At 42.4% G+C, this 21568-nt stretch overlaps 1 protein-coding gene across 3 annotated transcripts in view; it reads left to right on the top strand.

The window, feature by feature from the left end:
• The window catches only part of tbc1d22a (TBC1 domain family, member 22a), a 211892-nt gene that overhangs the window by 34326 nt on the left and 155998 nt on the right, over positions 1–21568 (top strand). For all 3 annotated transcript variants that reach the window (XM_014152782.2, XM_014152784.2, XM_014152781.2), the window contains exon 6: positions 15759–15829. In XM_014152782.2, the coding sequence (XP_014008257.1) occupies positions 15759–15829 (71 nt within the window). The remainder of the gene's footprint in view (positions 1–15758; positions 15830–21568) is intronic.

Raw genomic sequence — 21568 nt, 5'->3', positions numbered from 1 at the left:
TACATACACTTCCTCAAAATAGTCAGAATTTAATCTATGATTACTCTAGAAATCTGTCATTCATTTTGACATTTTAGCCGAGCAGATATTAGTCTCGCAATTTTACACTGCACCAATCCTAGCTAGATGTATCTCTCAATGAAAAAGTTTGCATAACCAGTCGTCTCTCATTGAATGACAAATACTTTATTGAAAAATCTCTACTGTTGACCAATCACAGATGAAGGGATGTAGACTTCGGCTACCGACTTCGGCTTGCCTCGAGAAATGTTTTTGTGTGCCCGAACAGCCGCAAGTCCAAAACTAACAAAAACGTCACACAATGTTCTCATAATATACAGTGCATTCACATTTTGTCACATTACAGCCTTATTCGAAAATGTATGAAATACATGTTTTTCCTCTATTTACACACAATACCCCATAATGACAAAGCAAAAACATGTTTTTGAAAATGTTAGCAAATGTATTAAAAATAAAAAATACTTATTTACATAAGTATTCAGACCCTTAGCTATGAAACTCAATGTTGAGCTCTGGTGCATCCTGTTTCCATTGCTCATCCTTGAGATGTTTCTAGAACTTAATTGGAGTCCACCTGTGGTAAATTCAATTGATTGGATATAATTTGGAAAGGCACACAACTGTCTATATTAGGTCCCAGAGTTGACCGTACATGCCAGAGCAAAATCCAAGCCATGACGTCGAAGGAATTGTCCATAGAGCCCCGAGACAGGATCATGTCGAAGCACACATCTGGGGAAGGGTACCAACACATTTCTGCAGCATTGAAGGTCCCCAAGAACACAGTGGCTTCCATCATTCTTAAATGGAAGACGTTTCGAACCACCAAGACTCTTCCTAGAGCTGGCCACCTCCCCCTATTGCTCAGTTTGGCCCGGAAGGGCCTTGGTCAAGGAGGTGATCAAGAACCCGATGGTCATTCTGGATGAGCTCTAGAGTTCCTCTGTGGAGATGGGAGAACCTTCCAGAAGGACAGCCATCTCTGCAGCACTCTACCAATCAGGCCTTTATGGTAGAGTGGCCCGATGGAAGCCACTCCTCAGTAAAAGGCACATGACAGCCCGCTTGGAGTTTACCAAAGGACACCTAAAGACTCTCAGAACATGGAAAAGAAGATTCTCTGGTCTGGTGAAACCAAGATTGATCTCTTTGGCCTGACACCATCCCTACGGTGTAGTATGGTGGTGGCAGCATCATGCTGTGGGGATGTTTTTCAGCGGCAGGGACTGGGAGACTAGTCAGGATCGAGGCAATGATGAACGGAGCAAAGTACAGCGAGATCCTTGATGAAAACCTGCTCCAGAGTGCTCAGGACCTCCGACTGGTTGGAAGTTTCACCTTCCAACAGGACAATGACCCTAAGCACACAGCCAAGACAACGCAGGGCTTCGGGACAAGTCTTTGGATGTCTTTGAGTGGCCCAGCCAGAGCACGGACTTGAACCTGATCGAACATCTCAGGAGAGACCTGAAAATAGCTGTGCCGTGACACTCCCCATCCAACCTGACAGAACTTGAGAGGATCTGCATAGAATTGGAGAAACTCACAAATACAGGTGTGCCAAGCTTGTAGCGTCATACCCAAGATGACTCTAGGCTGTAACCCAAGACGACTCTAGGCTGTAATCTTTGCCAAAGGTGCTTCAACAAAGTACTCAGTAAAGGGTCTGAATTCTTATGTAAATGTGTATTTCAGCTTTAATTTATTTTTAAATAACTGAGCAAAAATGTCTCAATCAGTTTTTTTCTTTGTCATTATTGGGTATTGTGTGTAGATTGATGAGGAAAACAATTTAATCAATTTTAGAATAAGGGTGTAACGTAACAAAATGTGGAAAAAGTCAAAGGGTCTGAATACTTTCCGACTGCACTGTATGCACAAACTCTTCCGAATGGTTTCGGCTGGGAAACATGCGGGTGCCTTGACAGTGGGAGTATGACTCACTAGATTACATTGTGGTTCAGTGGCAGCCTGGCTGAACTTTGTCTTCCCATAGTAGATCCAAGAGTATGAACTCCCCATGAACCAAATCACAAATAGTATAGAGACCTGGGGGCTGCCTCATCCCTGCCTCAACTGCCACTTCATCTACAGTACATTTTAGACCTTAACACATTTTTTACTCAGCCTTATTAAAAAGCTGGCATCGTATACACACTTTAGACTTTAGGGAGAAGTTTAAATAAGTTGGTTTTCAAAAGTGTCATCTGAAATTAGAATATTGTACGTTGTTAAAAACTTCACGGGAGAAGTAGGATAATTTATAAGAAGCAGAGGAATTTATAATGCAATCAGTTTAAGAAGCCGACCACCTCTCTCGGCAGTGACTTTGAGAGGCCAGGCTAGGGGGAGTTGACTGGGTCCTTACTGTACCGTTCACTTCCCAGTCACCAGCACTATATCTCACCATGACTGCGTCCCAAATGGAACCATATTTCCTATATGGGCCTAGTGCACAATATATGCTTGGGTCAAAAGTAGTTCACTTTATAGGGAAGAATAGGGTGCCATTTGGGACGTAGATTACATTTCATCGTCCAGAAGCCAGGTGGTAATACGGAGGAGTATCTTTTTACAGGACTCCCATTAGTTCACGAGCCTGTCGTCACCAGCTGCTTGTCTTTTCGTCCTTTACCTGAGTTAATAGCACTGTACTCTGTCTCTCACACAGACAGACTCAGTGCTTAAGGTTTAGAGCATCAGCTAAAACTTTTACAGCGCCAAATAAATGTGTCAGGCCGGATGACATTCTTGTTAGCCATGATAGTGATGATGTGGAGGTAGGCCCTAGTTTGTCTGCTGGGGATGTTGTCTTAGGCTCCCTGCGTTTGAAGAAATGGGGATCTGCCTGCCACTGATATTGTAGCCTGTCCACGTTAGTTTTACAGAACTACATGAGACACAGAGTGCAGCAGGATGTTGCTCGGAATGTGGAGTTGGGCTTAGCTCTAATTTCTTGGGTTGTTGTCGGCCATGATCGGAATAGGCCTACGGGATCTGCTGTCACTGTCTGATATTATAGCCTATCACTTTATGGTTTTTCTAGGCCTATGTCTGACACCGACAAGGAAGTGTTTGTTTTGTAGTGTCTGTCTATGTGTGTGAGGACTTCTTGGCTGTCTGTCCGCCCCATTGCCCTCTCCATCTGAGTCGTGTCTGAATAGTGCGTGGCTCCGGCCTGCCAACTGTCTGCCTCCCTCTGCCATCATTTCCTCACTCAGTCAGCACACAGACTGACAGCTCTCATCTTTCCTGATAAATGGCCTGTCTTTCTCTGCCTTTCTCCCCAAAAAAAATATTCCTCTCTTTCTCACACACACACACACACACACACACACACACACACACACACACACACACCGGATGTGGACTCAAATCCAAGCATTTGACTCTCCATCTGGTGATTTGAACGACACAATCTGTGTTGGGATTCTACCGTACATTATAAACATTGCAATATTGAAGGTATTTAGCATCCATTACTTCAACTTCTCCCATAGGGATACAGCTGTTAAAATGCTTAAACAGGAGGTACACGATGTCACGAAGTACCGGCGCGGCCACAAGCGAAAATGTACTGTAGCCAAGGCCTATCCCGTGTGAGCTCATGAATAAACCATTAACGCAGTAGTCTAAGGACAAGGTGTCTGGGATAGGAAGTGACCTCCTGGGGAGAGATTCTATGACGCAACACAGTGCTTCCCCTAGGATTCTTCCGGGGGGGGGGGGGGGGGGAGTAGTGAACATGGCCAATGGCGTACATAGGTTCTTGTTTGTTTTGCAGAAGGAAAGCAGCTTTAATTCTACACCCCTCATATTGTTGCAGTTTTAAAGTACATTTCTGCCAATTCTACACATTTTGCATGGGGCAGAGTTCTTTTGCTGTTTAAACAGCAAATTTTTAGCAATTCTACACACTCTCAATGTCTTCGCTATAGAAATAGGCCTACAGTATATTCTATGTGTCATTAGTAGTCTGTGCTGGCATTTTCATTTAATTGGCGTTCGGCTTTAATTATTTGACTTGGCCTGTGTCACCCTGTCTAGGATATGCCTTTTCTCGGTTTCTCTTAGATGAGCCTCATAGCTCACAGACACAATGCTGACTGACCGACTGCGTGCTTCACACTGTGCTTTCCCTCATAATCTCACTCAGTGTTCTGAGACTTCTGATTTGATTTAGCTCTGGGTCCACGTCCCTAGGGACCTTGTTCAACTAGTGTTTTAGGCTTTGCTATTTTATTATAACGAACAAGTGATATATTCTTGAAAAAGCTGTGTTTTCCGAGAAACAAGACAGCCCCGGCCAGTAATGAAATAGCATTTGCAATAAGACTAGGAAACTGAGCAAGGTCGTGTTGTTTCTTTCGCCATGTAGCAGGAGCTCCGGATGGAATTTCCTCATCAGTTAGCTGACTTAGTCAGCTCGGGAGGGGATGTTAAAGGGACATGCAGACAGCGTCTTAAATAATATTCTATTACCTTTTATAGTGCACTCATTTGAACCATTAGTGCTCTACTTTCAACCAGAGGTACCCATGTAGCACAGTACTGTTGACCTAATCCCTATGCGTGAATAGAATGTAATTTAAGATTTCCCCAGTTTAGATTTTTTCGAGTAGTGTTTAGAATGCAGCGAGCACAGAGGGTGTGTTCCGTCATGTCCCGTGATGTTCCATCTGTGATGTATGGCTGCAGCAGGCAGATGCTCTCACACTGCTGGCCAGATGGTGCCAGGTAAATGTCTGACCTCTAGCCCTCCCAAACACAGAAGCCTTGCACGTATGGCCATGAGAACGGTCATCTTTCCAGGTCATCAGCGCCCGAGGAGAGAAAGTGTGTAAGTCTGTGTCTGACTCTCTCCCCACTGTGAGATTAATGTCAGTTGGGAAACAGGTAGTTTAATTAACGGCTAGTAAGATAAATTAATCAATTAATGCGGCTGACGGCGCAGATGAGAGTTCGAAGGTGCAAAATGCGGACTGAGGAGCGACACCGTTGAGTAGCTCTGTATTTAATTCATTGAGTGGATTCCTTTCCCTATAAAGTTTCTTCCCTCCATGTAAAGCCTTGGGGTTCTTTAAAGGTGCCCCCTCAGTGTAACTTTGAATGTGGTGTGATTCTCCCTCCACTGTCGTCTATCTACCTCTTTTTCTCTGCTCCCTACCTTTTCCTTATCTCTCTCTCCTCCCTCTGCTCCCCCTTGCACTCCCCCGTCCCGCTCTCTTCTCTCATCCCTCTTTCTTCTGCACCATTTCATCATGCCTCTCCTCTCCTTCCCAACAGCTGCCCTGTGGCTCTAGAAGGTTAGGTTTGGGTTAATTACCAAGCCCATGCCATTCAAATAATCTCCATCAAATCAAATTTTAATGGTCGCATACACATATTTAGCAGATGTTATTGTGGGTGTAGCGAAATGCTTGTGTTCCTAGCTCCAACAGTGCAGTAGTAGCTAACAAAACACACATCTAAAAGTACAAGACATGAATTAATATGTAATATTAGGACGAGTACAAATACGGAGTACAAATACAGTACCAGTCAAAAGTTTGGACATTTTAGTCATTTAGCAGACATTCTTATCCAGAGCGGACACCTACTCATTCAAGGGTTTTCCTTTAGTTTTACTATTTTCTACATTGTAGAATAATAGTGAAGACATAAACTATGAAATAACACATATGGAATCATGTAGTAACCACACACACACACACATCTGAAGAATACGTAGGATAGAATAGTGTGTGTGTATATACAGCAATTGTTGAAAAGGATGGCGTTGACTAGAATACAGTATATACATATGAAATGACTAAAACCTTATTTAAACAAATGACCATTCTCTATGTACATAGGGCAGCAGTCTATGTGCGTGGTAGAGTAACCGGGTGGCAGTCGGTTAGTGACGGTGACTAAGTACAGGGCAGGGTACTGGGTGGAGGCCGACTAGTGATGGCTAATTTAACAGCCTTGAGATAGAAGCTGTTTTTCAGGCTCTCGTCCCCAGCTTTGATTCACCTGTACTGACCTCGCCTTCTGGATGATAACAGGGTTGACAGTAGAGGTCGACCGATTATGATTTTTCAACACCGATACCGATTATTCGAGGACCAAAAAAGCCCATACCGATTAATCAGCCATTTTTTATTTATTTATTTGTAATAATGACAATTACAACAATGCTGAATGAACACTTATTTTAACCTAATACATCAATAAAATCAATTTAGCCTCAAATAAATAATGAAACATGTTCAATTTGGTTTAAATAATGCAAAAACAAAGTGTTGGAGAAGAAAGTAAAAGTGCAATATGTGCCATGGAAGAAAGCTAACGTTTAAGTGCCTTGCTCAGAACAAGAGAACAAATGAAAGCTGGTGGTTCCTTTTAACATGAGTCTTCAATATTCCCAGGTAAGAAGTTTTAGGTTGTAGGTATTATAGGACTATTTCTCTCTGTACGATTTGTATTTCATATACCTTTGACTATTGGATGTTCTTATAGGCACTTTAGTATTGCCAGTGTAACAGTATAGCTTCCGTCCCTCTCCTCGCTCCTACCTGGGCTCGAACCAGGAACACATCGACAACAGCCACACTCGAAGCAGCGTTACCCATGCAGAGCAAGGGGAACAACCACTCCAAGTCTCAAAGCGAGTGACGTTTGAAATGCTGTTAGGGCGCACCCGCTAACTAGCTAGCCATTTCACATCGGTTACACCAGCCTAATCTTGGGAGTTGATAGGCTTGAAGTCATAAACAGCGCAAGAGCTGCTGGCAAAACACACGAAAGTGCTGTTTGAATGAATGCTTACGAGCCCGCTGGTGCCTACCATCGCTCAGTCAGACTGCTCTATCAAATCATAGACTTAATTATAATATAATAAACACACAGAATTACGAGCCTTAGGTCATTAATATGGTCGAATCCGGAAACTATAATCTCGAAAACAAACGTTTTTTTCTTTCAGTGAAATACGGAACCGTTCCGTATTTCATCTAACGGGTGGCATCCCTAAGTCTAAATATTCCTGTTACATTGCACAACCTTCAATGTTATGTCATAATTACGTAAAATTCTGGCAAATTAGTTCGCAACGAGCCAGGCGGCCCAAGCTGTTGCATATACTCTGACTCTGCATGCAGTGAACACAAGAGAAGTGATACAATTTCACTTGGTTAATAATGCCTGCTAACCTGGATTTCTTTTAGCTAAATATGCAAGTTTAAAAATGTATACTTCTGTACACTGATTTTAAATAAGGCATTGTTGTTTATGGTTAGGTACAGTCGTGCAACGATTGTGCTTTTTTCGCAAATGCGCTTTTGTTAAATCATCCCCCGTTTGGCGAAGTCAGCTGTCTTTTGTTAGGAAGAAATAGTCTTCACAGATCGCAACGAGCCAGGTGGCCCAAACTGCTGCATATACCCTGACTCTGTTGCAAGAGAAGTGACACATTTTCCCTAGTTAAAAGAAATTCATGTTAGCAGGCAATATTAACTAAGTATGCAGGTATAAAAATATATCCTTGTGTATTGATTTTAAGAAAGGCATTGATGTTTATGGTTAGTTACACGTTGGAGCAACGTGTACCTAAGCGATTATATGCAACGCAGGACAGGCTAGATAAACTAGTAATATCATCAACCATGTGTAGTTAACTAGTGATTATGATGGATTGATTGTTTTTTATAAGATACGTTTAATGCTAGCTAGCAACTTACCTTGACTTCTTACTGCATTCGCGTAACAGGCAGGCTCCTCGTGGAGTGCTATGTAAAGCAGGTGGTTAGAGCGGTGGACTAGTTAACCTGTTGGGGCTAGGGGGCAGTATTTGCATGGCCGGATAAAAAACGTACCCGATTTAAACTGGTTACTACTCTTGCCCAGAAACGAGAATATGCATATAATTAGTAGATTTGGATAGAAAACACTAAAGTTTCTAAAACTGTTTGAATGGTGTCTGTGAGTATAACATAATTCATATGGCAGGCCAAAACCTGAGAAGATTCCATACAGGAAGCGCCCTGTCTGACAATTTGTTATCTTTCTGTTGCATCTCTATCGAAAATACAGCATCTCTGGTGTAACGTGACATTTTCTAAGGCTTCCATTGGCTCTCAGAAGGCGCCAGAAAGTGGAATGACGTGTCTGCTGTCTCAGGGCGAAGAACAGCAGGGGAATTTGTGAGTGGTCAGGCTGGGGACAGTGACACTGGAGATGCGCGTTCATGAGAATTCATTTTTTTCTTTCAGCCTTTGAATGAATACAATGTCGCCCGGTTAGAATATTATCGCTATTTTACGAGAAAAATAGCATAAAAATGTATTTTAAACAGCGTTTGACATGCTTCGAAGTACTGTAATGGGAATTTTTTTGTCACGAAATGCGCTCGCGCATCACCCTTCGGATAGTTACCTGAACGCACGAACAAAACGGCGGTATTTGGATATAATTATGGATTATTTGGAACCAAAACAACATTTGTTGTTGAAGTCCTGGGAGTGCATTCTGACGAAGAACAGCAAAGGTAATCCAATTTTTCTTATAGTAAATCTGAGTTTGGTGAGTGCCAAACTTGGTGGGTGTCAAAATAGCTAGCCATGATGGCCGGGCTATCTACTCAGAATATTGCAAAATGTGCTTTCGCTGAAAAGCTATTTTAAAATCAGACACCGCGATTGCATAAAGGAGTTCTGCATCTATAATTCTTAAAATAATTGTTATGTTTTTTGTGAACGTTTATCGTGAGTAATTTAGTAAATTCACCGGAAGTTTTCGGTGGGTATGCTAGTTCTGAACATCACATGCTAATGTAAAAAGCTGTTTTTTGATATAAATATGAACTTGGTTGAACAAAAAATGCATGTATTGTATAACATAATGTCCTAGGAGTGTCATCTGATGAAGATCATCAAAGGTTAGTGCTGCATTTAGCTGTGGTTTTGGTTTATGTGACATATATGCTTGCTTGGAAAATGGCTGTGTGATTATTTGTGTCTATGTATTCTCCTAACATAATCTAATGTTTTGCTTTCGCTGTAAAGCCTTTTGGAAATCGGACAACGTGGTTCGATTCAGGAGAAGTGTATCTATAAAATGGTGTAAAATAGTCCTATGTTTGAGAACTTTGAATTATGACATTTTGTGGTTTTAAATTTGGCGCTCTGATTTGTCACTGGCTGTTGAATAGTGTGGGACGATTTCGTCCCACCTCCCCTAGAGAGGTTAACCGTAAGGTTGCAAGATTGAATCCCCGAGCTGACAAGGTAAAAATATGTCGTTCTGCCCCTGAACAAGGCAGTTAACCCACCGTTCCTAGGCCGTCATTGAAAATAAGAATGTGTTTTTAACTGACTTGCCTAGTTAAATGAAGGTGTAAAAAATCGGCGTCTAAAAATACCGATTTCCGATTGTTATGAAAACTTGAAATCGTCCCCAATTAATTGGCCGTTCCGAGTAATCGGTCGACCTCTAGTTGACAGGCAGTGGCTCAAGTGGTTTATGTCCTTGATGATCTTTTTGTCCTTCTTGTGACACCGGGTGCTGTAGATGTCCTGAAGGGCAGGCAGCTTGCCCCCGGTGATGCGTTGGGAATACCGCACCGACCCTCTGAAGAGCCCTATGGTTGCGGGCGGTGCATTTGCCATACCAGGCGGTGTTACGGCCTGACGGTATGGTCTCAATGGTGCATATATGCATTACATTAGTGTTTAATTATTTTATATATATTTTTTTTTATTTCTCCTTTATTTCACCAGGTAGGCTAGTTGAGAACAAGTTCTCATTTGCAACTGCGACCTGGCCAAGATAAGGCATAGCAATTCGACACATACAACAACACAAAGTTACACATGGAATAAACAAAACATACAGTCAATAATACAGTAGAACAAAAGAAAACAAAAAGTCTATATACAGTGAGTGCAAATGAGGTAAGTTAAGGCAATAAATAGGCCATGGTGGCGAAGTAATTACAATATAGCAATTAAACACTGGAATGGTAGATGTGCAGAAGATGAATGTGCAAGTAGAGATACTGGGGTGCAAAGGAGCAAGATAAAGAAATAAATACAGTATGGGGATGAGGTAATAAGGTAGATGGGCTGTTTACAGATAGGCTATCTGTGAGCTGCTCTGACAGCTGGTGCTTAAAGCTAGTGAGGGAGATATGAGTCTCCAGCTTCAGAGATTTTTGCAGTTCGTTCCAGTCATTGGCAGCAGAGAACTGGAAGGAAAGACGACCAAAGGAGGAATTGGCTTTGGGGGTGACCAGTGAGATATACCTGCTGGAGTGCGTGCTACGCGTGGGTGCTACTATGGTGACCAGTGAGCTGAGATAAGGCGGGGCTTTACCTAGCAGAGACTTGTAGATAACCTGTAGCCAGTGGGTTTGGCGACGAGTATGAAGCGAGGACCAACCAACGAGAGCGTACAGGTCGCAATGGTGGGATGTGTATGGGGCTTTGGTGACAAAACGGATGGCACTGTGATAGACTGCGTCCAGTTTGTTGAGTAGAGTGTTGGAGGCTATTTTATAGATGACATCACCGAAGTCGAGGATCGGTAGGATGGTCAGTTTTACGAAGGTATGTTTGGCAGCATGAGTGAAGGATGCTTTGTTGCGATATAGGAAGCCGATTCTAGGTTTAATTTTTGATTGGAGATGCTTAATGTGAGTCTGGAAGGAGAGTTTATAGTCTAACCAGACACCCAGGTATTTGTAGTTGTCCACGTATTTTAAGTCAGAGCCGTCCAGAGTAGTGATGCTGGACGGGCAAGCAGGTGCGGGCAGTGATCGATTGAATAGCATGCATTTAGTTTTACTTGCGTTTAAGAGCAGTTGGAGGCCACAGAAGGAGAGTTGTATGGCATTGAAGCTCGTCTGGAGGTTAGTTAATATCACAGTGTCCAAAGAGGGGCCAGAAGTATACAGAATGGTGTCGTCTGCGTAGAGGTGGATCAGAGAATCACCATCAGCAAAAGCAACATCATTGATGTATACAAAGAAGAGAGTCGGCCCGAGAATTGAACCCTGTGGCACACCCATGGAGACTGCAAGAGGTCCGGACAACAAGCCCTCCGATTTGACACACTGAACTCTATCAGAGAAGTAGTTGGTAAACCAGGCGAGGCAGTCATTTGAGAAACCATGGCTGTCTAGTCTGCCAATAACAATGTGGTGATTGACAGAGTCGAAAGCCTTGGCCAGGTCGATGAATATGGCTGCACAGTAATGTCTCTTATCGATGGCGGTTATGATGTCGTTTAGGACCTTTAGCGTGGCTGAGGTGCACCCATGACCAGCTCTGAAACCAGATTGCATAGCGGAGAAGGTACGGTGGGATTCGAAATGGTCGGTAATCTGTTTGTTAACTTGGCTTTTGAAGACCTTAGAAAGACAGAGTAGGATAGATATAGGTCTGTAACAGTTTGGGTCTAGAGTGTCACCCGCTTTGAAGAGGGGGATGACCACGGCAGCTTTCCAATCTTTGGGAATCTCAGACGATACGAGAGGTTGAACATGCTCGTAATAGGGGTTGCAACAATTTCGGCAGATCATTTTAGAAAGAGAGGGTCCAGATTGTATAGCCCGGCTGATTTGTATGGGTTCAGATTTTGCAGCTCTTTCAGAACATCATCTATCTGGATTTGTGTGAAGGAGAAATGGTGGGGGCATTGACGGGTTGCTGTGGAGGGTGCCGGGCAGTTGACCGGGGTAGGGTTAGCCAGGTAGAAAGCACGGCCAGCCGTAGAGAGATGCTTATTGAAATTATAGTGGATTTATCGGTGGTAACAGTGTTTCCTAGCCTCAGAGCAGTGGGCAGCTGGGAGGAGGTGCTCTTATTCTCCATGGACTTATTTTACTTATTCTCCAATACTTATTTTCCACCATAATTTGCAAATAAATTCATAAAAAATCCTACAATGTGATTTTCTGGATTTTTTTCTCATTTTGTCTGTCATAGCTGACGTGTACCTATGATGAAAATTACAGGCATCTCTCATCTTTTTAAGTGGGAGAACTTGCACAATTGGTGGCTGACTAAATACTTTTTCCCCCCACTGTAGTAATACAGAACTCTGCAGGCTATCTTTGCAGTAGATTGCAACATATGCTTTACGTCTTGATAACTATATACGTTAGAGGTCGACTGACTAATCGGAATGGCCGATTTAATTAGGGCCAATTTCAAGTTTTCATAACAATAGGTCATTTTTTACATCGATTTGCCTATTTATTTTTTTTTCATCTTCTTTTTATTATTATTATTTTTTTGTATTTTATTTTTTTACACCTTTGCTTAACTAGGCAAGTCAGTTAACTGCCTTGTTCAGGGGCAGAACAACAGATTTTTACCTTGTCAGCTCGGGGATTCAATCTTGCAACCTTACGGTTAACTAGTCCAACGCTCTAACCACCTGCTTTACATTGCACTCCACGAGCAGCGTGCCTGTTACGCGAATGCAGTAAGAAGCTAAGGTAAGTTGCTAGCTAGCATTAAACTTATCTTATAAAAAACAATCAATCCATCATAATCACTAGTTAACTACACATGGTTGATGATATTACTAGTTTATCTAGCCTGTCCTGTGTTGCATATAATCGATGCGGTGCGCATTCGCGAAAAAGGACTTTCATTGCTCCAACGTGTACCTAACCATAAACATCAATGTCTTTCTTAAAATCAATAGACAAGTATATATTTTTAAACCTGCATATTTAGCTAAAAGAAATCCAGGTTAGCATGCAATATTAACCAGGTGAAATTGTGTCACTTCTCTTGCGTTCATTGCACGTAGAGTCAGGGTATATGCAACAGTTTGGGCCGGCCTGCTCGTTGCGAACTAATTTGCCAGAATGTTATGTAATTATGACATAACATTGAAGGTTTAGCAATGTAACAGGAATATTTAGACTTAGGGATGCCACCCGTTAGATAAAATACGGAACGGTTCCGTATTTCACTGAAAGAAACGTTTTGTTTTCGAGATTATAGTTTCTGGATTCGACTATATTAATGACCTAAGGCTCGTATTTCTGTGTGTTTATTATATTATGCTTCAAGCATTGCGTTTTTTATGACTTCAAGCCTATCAACTCCCAAGATTAGGCTGGTGTAACCGATGTGAAATGGCTAGCGGGGTGCGCGCTAATAGCATTTCAAACGTCACTCGCTCTGAGACTTGGAGTAGTTGTTCCCCTTGCTCTGCATGGGTAACGCTGCTTCGAGGGTGGCTGTTGTCGATGTGTTCCTGGTTCGAGCCCAGGTAGGGGCGAGGAGAGGGACGGAAGCTATACTGTTACACTGGCAATACTAAAGTGCCTAGAAGAACATCCAATAGTCAAAAGTATATGAAATACAAATCGTATAGAGAGAAATAGTCCGATAATAACTACAACCTAAAACTTCTTACCTGGGAATATTGAAGACTCATGTTAAAAGGAACCACCAGCTTTCATTTGTTCTCATGTTCTGAGCAAGGCACTTAAACGTTAGCTTTCTTACATGGCACATATTGCACTTTTACTTTCTTCTCCAACACTTTGTTTTTGCATTATTTAAACCAAATTCAAGATGTTTCATTATTTATTTGAGGCTAAATTGATTTTATTGATGTATGAAGTTAAAATAAGTGTTCATTCAGTATTGGTGTAATTGTCATTATTACAAATAAATAAAGAAAAATTTGGCCGATTTAATCGGTATCGTCTTTTTTTGGTCCTCGAATCGGTATCGGCGTTAAAAAATCATAATCGGTTGACCTCTAATATACATTTCCTGTCTCTACCTGCTAGGGAGCCTCAGGGCTTCTGTGCGATTCCTTACTGATGGGTTGCGTCCCAATAATCTCCTTCCTCCTGAAGTGTGCACTTGTTCACATCCCTTTATGGATTTGAAAGGATATGACTGGTATATGGAAACCTACTATAGCCCGTGCCTGGTGAACGATTGCACAGTTCAGGAAGAAGGATAGATTATTGGGAAGTGACCATAGTGTGCTGTGGGCTGTGATTCATTATAGAATCTATGTACGTCAGCAGAGGCTCTGGAGGAAATATGGAAAAATGTCTATATCCTATAGGCTAGCTTTTATCCTATGCCTACTGTGGTACTGTGTTGTTGATGTTATATGGTGAATGTATAATGAATGCTTGTTTTCTGGCTTTTCGCTCTCTTCTGAAAAAGTTTTTTTTAATCTCATTGGGAATGAAAATACTAAATAAAAGGGTAAATAGATGAAAAACAAACATGCTTAGAATGTAGCCTTGCCTAAGTGGCAATGGTATACAAAGCAGTACTGATAGGCTATACAACGTATTAGTAGTTGTATAAGTGGACACTCGATTTAGCCAATGGACTAATCCAGGCCTTCCTGTTTAGAACAGGCCAACATTGCCCATTGCAATATCTGTCACTAACACAATACTGTCTTGCGTTTGCTTTAGAACTGCCGGGCAAAGTCATTTGGAACTAATCAATATGTCTGCTGTGTTATACCAATTTTGCGCCAGTGCTTTGAACAAGAGTGGAGATGGGAGTTTAGGCTTAAGTCGGAGATGCTTTTGTTTTTACATGGAGGGAGGTAGAGTGGGAGGGATGGAAGGAGAGGTATAACGATAGAAAGATGTAGGGCAAGGTAGAGTCGGATGGAGAACGGGAGGGGCGTTGACCTGTTTTGCCTGCCGTTGTCATCTCATTTACACACAAATCAGTCCCCCCCCGCTCTCCTAACACGAGTGAGACAATGCACAATATGCAATTACATTGAAGAGATTCTTGTTGAATTTGTGTGGAATTTGGATTGGAATAGGCAGGCGGAATGTTAATGATACAGTCCTAAACTTTAGTTAGGCTGAAGCGAAGTTAGATGCATAGCCGTTGGTGAACTATGGATGAATGACACAGGTGAAGGCCTTGTCTGTGTCCCAAATGGCACCCTAGTATTTCATTTATAAGGTACTACTCTTTATCATGGCCAATAGGACTTAGCACTAATGTGCCCTGGTCAAAAGTGCACTACATAGGGAATAGGTTGCCAATTGGGACACAACCAATGTGAAGAATCCAGCATAAACCATATTTTCTGGTGGTTTTATAGACCCAGGGGGAGCCCCACTTTTCCAATTTAAAAGTCCAATTTGCACCTCTGTGAGATTTATTCACATTAACGCTCGTGGGTCCCAGAACCCTGCCTCCTGACCATGTGGTGGGAAACCTCTTTAAACCCGTCAAATGCTAATGTTATGGATGTCAGAGACAGTGAGGAGAAGCTTTGCGTTTGGAATTCATTTGTATGTGTAGGATATCAGGGAATTTGGGGGAAAATATACACCAAATCAGAAAGATTCATGGTTTTGTCTTTCAAGGAAATATGTTTTCCTCCAGAGCCAACATATGTTTTGGGTTCATTTTCTGGCGTCACAGTCTATGTATGTGTTGGATAACAGGCAATTCTGAGTCTTTGGGGGAAATATGCTGCACAGTAAATACGCATGTCGCTGTCTTTCCAGGAAATATGTTTTCCCCCTACGCAAACATGATAAATGCCTTAGGCTGATGCTGTAGGCGTATCTGTATCCTAAGGTTTTGTAGTATAATATGTAATTGATGAAATTTGTGTGTTCAATTATTGTCTTTTCTTTTGCTTTCTTCAGGCAAAGAATCTCAGTGGTCTTGTATGTTCTTTCAAAGTGTCATAATGTAATTCTCTGTCTGTTCCCCTTTCAGAGGAATTACGAAAGTTGAGCTGGTCTGGAATTCCGCGCCATGTTCGTCCAATCACGTGGAAGCTCCTTTCGGTAAGTAAGGGTGTTTTCACATAGTCCTCTTTTCAAAGAACACTCTGTCATATTTTAATGGTGTTTTCTCCCTTGGTCCCTTTCAGCAAATGTTTCTGTACTCGGTCATTTTTTAGTTCAGTGTGAACACTCAAAAGAGCCCCTGAAGCGAACTGAACTGAGACCATCTCGAGAGGGGGACCATAGCCTATCTTGGGTGTCAAATCAAATATGCATGTCAATAGAGTCTTCTGATAACAATGATGTCTCATATTTTAACTAAACACAATCTATTAGCTTCCAAAATGTAAGTAGGTACAGTTGAAGTCAGAAGTTTACATACACCTTTGAGCCAAATACATTTTGCACAATTCCTGCACAATTAGTCTTAGGTCAGTTAGGATCACCACTTTATTTTAAGAATGTGAAATGTCAGAATAATAGCAGAGAATGATTTTATTTTCAGCTTTTATTTCTTTCATCACATTCTCAATTAGTATTTGGTAGCATTGCCTTTAAATTGTTTAACTTGGGTCAAACATTTTGCGTAGCCTTCCACAAGCTTCCCTCAATACGTTGGGTGAATTTTGTCCCATTTCTCCTGACAGAGCTGGTGGAACTGAATCAGGTTTGTAGGCCTCCTTGCTCGCACGCGCCTTTTCAGTTCTGCCCACAAATGTTCTATAGGATTGAGGTCAGGGCTTTGTGATGGCCACTCCAATACCTTGACTTTGTTGCCATTTTGCCACAACTTTGGAAGTATGCTTGGGGTCATTGTCCATTTGGAAGACCCATTTGCGACCAAGCTTTAACTTCTTCACTGATGTCTTGAGATGTTGCTTCAATATATCCACATAATTTTCCGTCAACATGATGCCATCTATTTTGTGAAGCCTACCAGTCCCTTCTGCAGCAAAGTACCCCCACAACATGATGCTGCCACCCCCGAGCTTCACGGTTGGGATGGTGTTCTTCGGCTTGCAATCCTCCTCCTTTTTCCTCCAAACATAACGATGGTCATTATGGCCAAACAGTTCTATTTTTGTTTCATCAGACCAGAGGACATTTCTTCAAAAAGTACTATCTTTGTCCCCATGTGCAGTTGCAAACCGTAGTCTGGCTTTTTTATGGCAGTTTTGGAGCACTGTCTTCGTCCTTGCTGAGTCGCCTTACAGGTTATGGTGATATAGGACTGGTTTTACTGTGGATATAGATACTTTAATACCTGTTTCCTCCAGCATCTTAACATGGTCCTTTGCTGTTATTCTGGGATTGGTTTGCGCTTTTCGCACCAAAGTACGTTCATCTCTAGGAGACAGAACTCATCTCCTTCCTGGGCAGTATGACGGCTGCGTGGTCCCATGGTGTTTATACTTGCGTACTATTGTTTGTGCAGATGAACTTTTTTTTTTCTTCTGAGGTCTTGGCTGATTTCCCCATGATGTCAAGCAAAGAGGCACTGTGTTTGAAGGTCGGCCTTGAAAAACATCCACAGGTAAACCTCCAATCAGAAGCTTCTAAAGCCATGACATCATTTTCTGGAATTTTCCAAGCTGTTTAAAGACAAAGTCAACTTAGTTTATGTAAACTTCTAACCCACTGGAATTGTGATACAGTGAATTAGAAGTGAAGTAATCTGTCTGTAAACAATTGTTGGAATAATTACTTGTGTCATGCACAAAGTAGATGTCCTAACCGACTTGTCAAAACTATAGTTTGTTAACAATACATTTGTGGAGTTTTAATGACTCCAACCTAAGTGTATGTAAACTTCCGTCTTCAACTGTATATATTGCGCAAAGGAACACATCTTTTACAGTCAGTACAAGTTTTTTTTTCAGTTTTAACCAAATGTGATATTTACCAATTTTGAGGGGATGAATTAGATTTTCTAGTTCGTATTTGTACCAAATGATCAATCCTCTGGAGTCTCTGCCTCTATTGACAGAGCTGAGTTTCTGTGATGGCACAATTACCTCTCTGTAGCCTATGGGACAGTGAGTGGCAATGTCTGCCTTACACCATGTCTCTTGCAGAATGATGACGTCAACAACTTTAAGATTTTTTGTTTAACTCCAGTGCGAAACTCTTCAGGTTGATGAGTTTAGGCCCTGAATGTTCCACATGCTAACTGATAGGGATTTCATGTTGCAGAAAGAAAGAATAGCAGTCAGAAATACATTAACTACTAACTGTTAAGTTAAGAGTGAGAAACTAGATAACAGCAACAAACAATTTTTTTTTATATATATATATATATATATATATATATATATTCATTTTCATTGAGCAAGTAAACCATTAGTACAGTAGGTGTGTGTGTGCCTGTTTAGAGCAGTTTAGTGGAGATGTATTGGTGGAGCTGTTTAATCTCACTCAATCCTACAGGGTTCTCTTGCCCTCTGACGACCTCTGCGTAGCTGCGTTGGTCCTGCTGTTGGGCCCTGTGGAGGAGGGCCAGGTCTGGGCCGTAGAGCTCTCTGGTCTGGTAGAGGAGGTGGTCTGGTGCGGTGTAGTAGGCTGGGCCCGGTCCAGTCTGGCTAAGCCGATGGAAGTGGTGATGCTCTGGTGGTGGGTGGGGTACACTGGACGGGTGGGGCGTGGTCTGGTAGGGGTCTCTGGGTGGTCCTCTGTCCAGTGCGGCATGGGCTGTTTGTCTACCAAGTGCCACGTCCTTTAGAGACTTGGCAAACATCCCTACTGTCTGCTTCCTCAGGTGGGAGTGGTCGTGCAGATGCTCTGGGGTGATTGTTGGGGTGGTGAGCAACGTGCACATGCAGTAGGCCACACACTCTGGTGATGTCAGCGTTGACTTTCTGAATGGTACGTGGATGAAAGTCTTTGCGGGGCAGCGGAGTGGAGATGGTGATGGGGGAGTTCGGGAACCACTCAGAGGCCCTCTCTGCCATTCTGTTGACCAGGCTGCCTACTCTCTCCTGCTCCTCTCGCAGGTTGTTGGTGCTGGTGTAAATAATAATGTGGCCTGGTGTGCCAAAGTCAGGCTGGGACAGGATGTGGAGTGCGTCCTATGTTTTTGGGCACCATATTTTGGACACCTTGTGGTGAGGGAAGAGTTTATCCTCTTGGATGAATTTCCATTTGAGTCAATGAGGATGGCCACCTCAGTGGGTTTTACCAGAGTAGTGGGTTTACGGTCTGGGGCTGGGGTACACAGGGCCTGTGTACAAGGAGGGGTGTGTAGTAGAGGTCGACCGATTATGATTTTTCAACGCCGATACCGATTATTTGAGGACCAAAAAAACCCGATACTGATTAATCGGTCGATTTCTTTTATTTTTAATAATGACAATTACAACAATACTGAATGAACACTTATTTTAACTTAATATAATACATAAATAAAATCAATTTAGCCTCAAATAAATAATGAAACATGTTCAATTTGGTTTAAATAATGCAAAAACAAAGTGTTGGAGAAGAAAGTAAAAGTGCAATATGTGCCATGGAAGAAAGCTAATGTTTAAGTGCCTTGCTCAGAACATGAGAACAAATGAAAGCTGGTGGTTCCTTTTAACATGAGTCTTCAATATTCCCAGGTAAGAAGTTTTAGGTTGTAGTTATTATAGGAATTATAGGACTATTTCTCTCTATACGATTTGTATTTCATATACTTTTGACTATTGGATGTTCTTATAGGCACTTTAGTATTGCCAGTGTAACAGTATAGCTTCCGTCCCTCTCCTCACTCCTACCTGGGCTCGAACCAGGAACACATCGACAACAGCCACCCTCGAAGCAGCGTTACCGATGTAGAGCAAGGGGAACTACTACTCCAAGTCTCAGAGCGAGTGACGTTTGAAACGCTATTAGCGCGCACCCGCTAGCCATTTCACATTGGTTACACCAGCCTGATCACGGGAGTTGACAGGCTTGAAGTCATAAACAACGCAATGCATTGCGAAGAGCTGCTGGCAAAACGCAGTAAAGTGCTGTTTGAATGAATGCTTACGAGCCTGCTGGTGCCTACCACCGCTCAGTCAGACTGCTCTATCAAATCATAGACTTAAATATAATATAATAAACACACAGAATTACGAGCCTTAGGTCATTAATATGGTCGAATCCAGAAACTATCATCTCGAAAACAAATGTTTTTTTCTTTCAGTGAAATACGGAACCGTTCCATATTTCATCTAATGGGTGGCATCCCTAAGTCTAAATATTCCTGTTATATTGCACAACCTTCAATGTTATGTCATAATTACGTAAAATTCTGGCAAATTAGTTCGCAACGAGCCAGGCAATGAACGCAAGAGCAGTGACACAATTTCATGTTAGCTGGCAATATTAGTTAAATATGCAGGTTTAAAAATATATACTTGTGTATTGATTTTAAAGAAAGGCATTGATGTTTATGGTTAGGTACATTAGTGCAACGACAGTGCTTTTTTCGCAAATGCGCTTGTTAAATCATCATCCGTTTGTCGAAGTTGGCTGTGATTCGATGAGAAATTAACACGTTAGATAAACTAGTAATATCATCAACCATGTGTAGTTAACTAGTGATTATGTTAAGGTTGATCGTTTTTTATAAGATAAGTTTAATGCTAGCTAGCAACTTACCTTGGCTTCATGCTGCCCTCGCGTAACAGGTAGTCAGCCTGCCATGCAGGCTCCTCGTGGAGTGCAATGTAAGGCAGGTGGTTAGAGCGTTGGACTAGTAACCAGAAGGTTGCAAAAACGAATCCCCCCTGAACAAGGCAGTTAACCCCCGTTCCTAGGCCGTCATTGAAAATAAGAATGTGTTCTTAATCTGACTTGCCTAGTTAAATAAAGGTGTTAAAATAAAAATAAAAATAATAATCGGCAAATCGGGGGCCAAAAATACCGATTACCGATTGTTATGAAAACTTGAAATCGGGGCTGCAGCTTCTCTCTAGGAGTCTCTACAGTCTTCGCTCTGTGCTGCAGCACCCTCTTGATGACAGACAACTCCTTTACCATCTCCTCCTTTACCTGCACTAGCTCTCTCCCCATGGTGGTCTTTACCACCTCAAGAGCGGTGGTAAGGCTCTCTCCTCATGGTGGTCTTTACCTCAAGAGCTGTAGTAAGGCTCTCTCCTCATGGTGACCTTTACCTCAAGAGCTGTGGTAAGGCTCTCTCCTCATGGTGGCCTTTACCTCCTCAAGAGCTGTGGCAAGGCTCTCTCCTCATGGTGGCCTTTACCTCAAGAGCTGTGGTAAGGCTCTCTCAGCTCCTGGACAGAGTTCTTCAGCTGGGTCCTCCACTGGTTGATCTGGTCCTGTAGAAGCTCTGTGTCTTGGCTGGAGGTGGTGTAGCTGAGGGGCTGTTCCTTTAGCTCAGTAACCCATACCTCTAACAGATCCAGCCTGTCTCTCAGCAGGCTAAAGGTAGTGTGGTCTTGGCTCTGGTGGTTGTAGGCAGGCAGGGGGGAGGATAGACCTGTTGTGTGGGTGTAGGTCTGGGCTCCAGCTGTTGGGGTGCCTGAGGTGAGGGGAGAGGTCGGGGTGCTGTCCTTGTCTTTTTTTGTTTCCGCTATCTTCCTTAGGGCGGGAAAGTTCTGCACAAAAGAGCTGAGTGCAGCCTCACTGCCCTGGACCATGACAGTGCCGTTCTGTTTAAAGTCAGAAACCGTTTTTCTAGGTTTGTAACATTCCTGTTGTGTGAGTAGTCGGCAAAGTAGTCGGGTTCTCCCTCAGAATTCTGTGCTTAAAATTGATTCTTCCCTTCTCTGATTTTATTTCTGCTGGAAATTCAAAAAAGGGGAGGAACGTCTC

The sequence above is a fragment of the Salmo salar genome, chromosome ssa17 (genome assembly GCF_905237065.1).
Source record: "Salmo salar chromosome ssa17, Ssal_v3.1, whole genome shotgun sequence".
In the NCBI taxonomy this organism is placed as follows: Eukaryota; Metazoa; Chordata; class Actinopteri; order Salmoniformes; family Salmonidae; genus Salmo; species Salmo salar.
The sequence above is the reverse complement of the archived record's forward strand: the minus strand, read 5'-3'. Positions and strand labels throughout refer to the sequence as shown.